We start from the raw sequence: 5,028 nt of genomic DNA, 5'->3' as shown, positions 1-5,028 counted from the left end.
CTCAACGTCAAGATGGTAATCATGCTCAGTTTCAGAAGGACATTGTTACTAGTAAATCATAGCTTGTGTCATATTGGAACTGTTTTGAAACGGACATTAATTGGAAAAATGTCTGGTCTGTTCCAAATAAACTTCCAAATAAGGTGAAGGAAGTGGCCTTTTAAAATACTACATGAATATTATCCAACCAACCATTATATGACCAAGTTCAAAAGGGACATTGAAACAAGGTTTGTTTGTTTTTTTGTTTTTTTGTTTTTATTTTCTTGTGGAAACCACCCAGAGACGATTCAAAATCTCTTCTGGATCTGTGCACGCACTCGGACATTCTAAAGATTTTAGTAGATTTGTTATTAAGCATCGTTACAGAGACTTTTCGTTGAAATGGGAAACTATTGTTTTGTTTTTTTTAGGAAGTACTTAAGGAATATATTTTTTGTTAGTAATTTGTTAATACTTAGGGCAATTGTTTTATTAATGAATGGAAGTATGGAAATCAAAAGCCCAACTTCAACGTTTAACGTTTTCGCATTGATACTATCACCTATATTAGACTCAAAAATGACTCATAACAGGCTCTGAAAATTGTCAATATTTGTAAAATAAACAAGTTATTTATATGATCGTGTTTTTCCCCTTTATATTGGACACTACTAATAAAATATTTCCTTTAGGTAATTTCGGGTATACTGTTCTGTACTTACTCTATATGTTCAATAAAGCCGGTTTAAAATAAAAAGAGAGACAGACGAGTCGAGCTGCGGCACTCGGACCCACGAGCCAACTTCATAAAACTCCCCAAAAATGACGCACACATAAAATAGTACATTAGACAAAACTCATATAAAATTGACGTTTGGATTTTCTAGCAAATATGTCAAGATAACGTTGTAAAAAAATTAGAATTTTATTATTATTGATTTAAATTTTTTAACCGTTTTTGTCGAAAGTGCGGCTGGTTGGAAGAAGGTTTTATGCTTACGGGGCACATTCAAGAAGCCAAATCGTTCCCTTAACGTTTGCAAGCATTTGTTTGTTAACCCTAACGCCAGAATATCTTGATAATTGCCTATATCAATTAATGAATTACACATAATTTCAATATGTTTAAATAGCTTACCTTACATGAATAAACAAATGAGTAATCTAGAAACAATATCTTGTCACGCTTATGCTGTTTTAAAGGGAATTTCAACAGTATGGTTGTGAACGCAACTCGAACCGTAGCGAAGGAGTTGCCCCTCTCCTCTCAACAGCATCAAATTTATGGTCTCCCTGGGAGGAATATCCTGTCTGTGAGCACCGGCTGTATTTTTTATTTTTTTTTTGGAACAGAATGCGAACCTTTTTAGGTATTTGAAACAAGTGGCCGACCATGCGGCTTTGAGCACTCCTCCACGGATGTGGTTTGCTCACGGTGGTGCCTATCGCCTGATACATCACTTGCACTCCGCGGCGAGACACAAGACGGGATGGGAGAGCGGTCGGACCGAGCCCCTCTGCTGGACTGGGAGGAGGTTCCGTCCGCGGACAAGCCCGCCGGTGCCGACCCTAGCGACCGACTAGCGAGACCCCCCAACGGCTGCGGCTCGCCGGCTTCCTCCGCGCCGCCTGGGCTTGGGCGGAGCGGCGGTCCGGGGGTTCCAGACGGCTGCGGTGCCCCGCCCGCGACCTCCATCATCATCACCCAGGCGGGCGCGGATGCAGCGACGGAGCATCATCCCTCGGATTCAGGACCCGGGGATGTGGCGCTCGAAGACCGGATGGTGACGTGGGAGGAGAAGGACCAAATCGTGTCGGTTTTTGTCGTGACGTTTAACACCAGAACAGGTGGGGACATCAACTATGCAACACACAACTCGGCGTTTTGGCCAGACAGTTCATTAGGTACACCCAAAATCTGTGTTCGAACTGCTTTAATGCTCACTTTGATTAATTAGCAATCAAAACAATGCTGTTCCGATTGATACAAATAAGAATGAATGCGTGGGGATAACAATCTATGTCTGCGTGTCTCAAACAGGTGTGGCCCTATTTTATGACCTGGCCTTGAACTGACAAAATCAGCAATTGATCGGTCATCTTGTGACTGCTGCGCTCTCTGTAATATTCTCAGGCTTCTTGTGAAACAGTATAGCCAAGTCGGCCGACTTAGTCCACCCAAACGATGAATAAAACAGCAGCTTATGTGCAAAGGACAGCTGCATGGGACTCTTGATGGTGGTTGCAGGGGCTTGCACTTTGCTGGCATGCATGGGCGTAACAAGGCCTCCTCGCTGTAATGAGATTTTCTCAATTTACTTAATTATAGTCGGAATAAAGTCAACCCCAGCTGGGGATTTGTTTATTTGAATTACAGTAAGGTAACTGAAAGAGTCTGACATGATGTGTGAAGTAAGTGTTAATTTTCTCTGCCATTTTTAAATGTAGTCTTAGTTTTAGTCCCAATTTCAGTCACGCTTGTTAGTTTTTATCACAGTTAGTTAACCTCATCCCATTTTTATTTAGTCCATTTTTAGTCGACTGTAAATCTAGCATTTGGTCTTTATTTTAGTCCAAGAAAACATTTTATTCGTCTCGGTTTAGTCAACTAAAACTGTCGGTTTTAGTCATGACAAATATATATATATATATCCATCCATCCATTTTCTTGACCGCTTATTCCTCACAAGGGTCGCGGGGGCTGCTGGCGCCTATCTCAGCTGGCTCTGGGCAGTAGGCACCCTGGACTGGTTGCCAACCAATCGCAGTATATATATATATATATATATATATATTATTTATGTGTTGTTCCGATACCGGTTTTTGGCCGATTCCGATACCCAGCTTTGCAATATATCGGCAGATACATACCGATCCTTTTTTTTTTTTTTCCCCTCAACATGAAAAAGCTGTCCTGCCATTGGTTCAGAGCATTCAAGGGCCAATAGGATATCTTAGATCGGCATGCAGTGAACATGTCACATATCAGTAAATGTCGTGCATGAGCAAGACACAAGATGCTGCATCCAAAATCCTATATTAGCTTTGGAAATAATGGTATCGGCATGTTACTTGTGAGTAGTCACCGATACCGATACCACTGTTTTAATGCAGTACCTCGGCACCTCTGCTGATACCAGTATCGGTATCGAAACGACACTCGTTATTAACGTGATGTGTATGTGTGTGCGTGACAGGCAACATGCTCGAGTGGTGCCTTCCCAAGGATATGGACCTGGAAGGGGTGGAGTTTAAAGCCATCGCCAGCGGCTCCCACAGAGTCACCACAGACTTTATGTAAGTGCATGCTGCCAATTTTGTGTAAATATTTGATCGACAATTTGTTAGCGTTAATATTTTATGACCATTCCATTCATATTTTATGCTGTACTGTATATTCTGTACGTGGTTAACTTGTCTGACTTTTATTTGATCAAACTTAAAAAAATAATAATAATAATAAAATAAAAAATGCAATGCTGCATCTTTTCTATTGGCATACATGGATTTAATTAGATTTGATAAATATCTAGTTCAAATATTTGTTTAAAGAGTATTTGATTAACTCATCCACTCCCAGCCATTTTCCACTCCCGGCTGTTTTCCTGGATTTGGATTAATTTTGCAAGACCCACAGAATATTGTGTTCGATTGCTACAAAAACATGGAATATACCAAAAGAAAGATTAGCATCTCTTCTTTCATCAGGAAAAAATATATTTGTATCTGTTTCCATTTTGCAGCAATTAGCATTGGAATACAGTTAAGTTTCATCAATATTCATTCACATTCACAAATAGAGCTTAATGCATCATGATCCTGGATGATCTCTTATACTCTGCTGCCACCTGCTGGTCGTTTCTTGTAATAACTACCATTGCTTTAAGCCACCTCTTCATACCAGAAGCAGCATCAAAGCCTTCTGTGCGCTCTTGCATAAAAAACAACAACAACAAAATGTATAAATACGTTTTTGGGAAGTGTTAAAAAAAAAACGTATACACGTTTTTGGGTTTGAATGAGTTAAAGAACACAGTTGTCTGCTACTGACAGAATTCAATTTAAAAAGATTTAATTCTTACAAATGTGCAGTTAAAATTAAAGAAGTGCACTGAAGTTAAAATGGTATTTAATTACGCAAGAATATTTAATTTTATTGAATGCAAAACAACAATATGAAATGTTGCATCTTCCTCTTGGCAGTAAATAAATAAATAAATAAATAAATAAATACAAAAGCAGCTCAGCCATCTGGCCTTGTCATGGCTTCCACGATTGACAGGCTTTATCTGAATCCCCTCCCCTCCACACGCCATGCATATAATACCCATGCAGCTACTTCCGAAAGGGCTCCTACTTTGGCCTGGCCTGCTTCGCCAACATGGCGGTGGAGAGCACGGCGGAGCGTGGCGCCAGGATGAAGTCGGTGGGCATCCTGTCGCCTTCCTACACTTTGCTCTACCGCTACATGAGCTTCCTGGAGCACCAAGTCAGGTATACCACATTTTGAATTTGAGATCATCTCGTATATTTTGTAATCTGGTTTGAGCGCCAACCTGCAGTATTATTTCCCTCGTAATGATTCCTAAAGTCTGGCCTGCAGTCACTCATGCTCCTTTTACTCATCCGCTTCTGCGGCTCTTTTCACAAAGAGCTCCCTGTTCGTCACAGGATCCACATACAGCCTTATGTCATCCTTTTTTGTTGTTGTTGTTGTTGTTCTCATCCTCGGAAGCAAGCAAACATTTTTGATTCATCTTAAAAAGCAAAATTAAAAAAAAAATATCTTGATTAGTTTCAAAGCATAATTGAAACGAGCGGCAACTGATTCTTATCTTGCTCGTGCCAAAACAACTAAAGTTTGGCACCATCTGGTGGAATTTTGTTATAGGTTTAATTCGTCTTCTTATTTGCCACTCCAAGTTGAAGTTTACAGTGTTCCGTCGTCAATCGTGGGTTCATCGTTCACGGATTTGTGTGTGTGCTTTTTGGATTTTTATTTTTATTTGGTCTTTCCGCGGCCGTATATACGTCCGACAGCGGACA

General features: G+C 40.3%; 1 protein-coding gene across 1 annotated transcript in view; it reads left to right on the top strand.

The window, feature by feature from the left end:
• Positions 1-1,217: 1,217 nt before the first annotated feature.
• The window catches only part of LOC144003554 (DENN domain-containing protein 11-like), a 9,299-nt gene continuing 5,488 nt past the window's right edge, over positions 1,218-5,028 (top strand). The window contains exons 1-3 of the mRNA XM_077499944.1: positions 1,218-1,830; positions 3,180-3,279; positions 4,318-4,476. Of these exons, the coding sequence (XP_077356070.1) occupies positions 1,473-1,830; positions 3,180-3,279; positions 4,318-4,476 (617 nt within the window). The 5' untranslated portion in view covers positions 1,218-1,472. The remainder of the gene's footprint in view (positions 1,831-3,179; positions 3,280-4,317; positions 4,477-5,028) is intronic.

This window comes from Festucalex cinctus, chromosome 16 (genome assembly GCF_051991245.1).
Source record: "Festucalex cinctus isolate MCC-2025b chromosome 16, RoL_Fcin_1.0, whole genome shotgun sequence".
Taxonomy (NCBI): Eukaryota; Metazoa; Chordata; class Actinopteri; order Syngnathiformes; family Syngnathidae; genus Festucalex; species Festucalex cinctus.
This window is presented reverse-complemented; position numbering and strand designations above follow the sequence as displayed.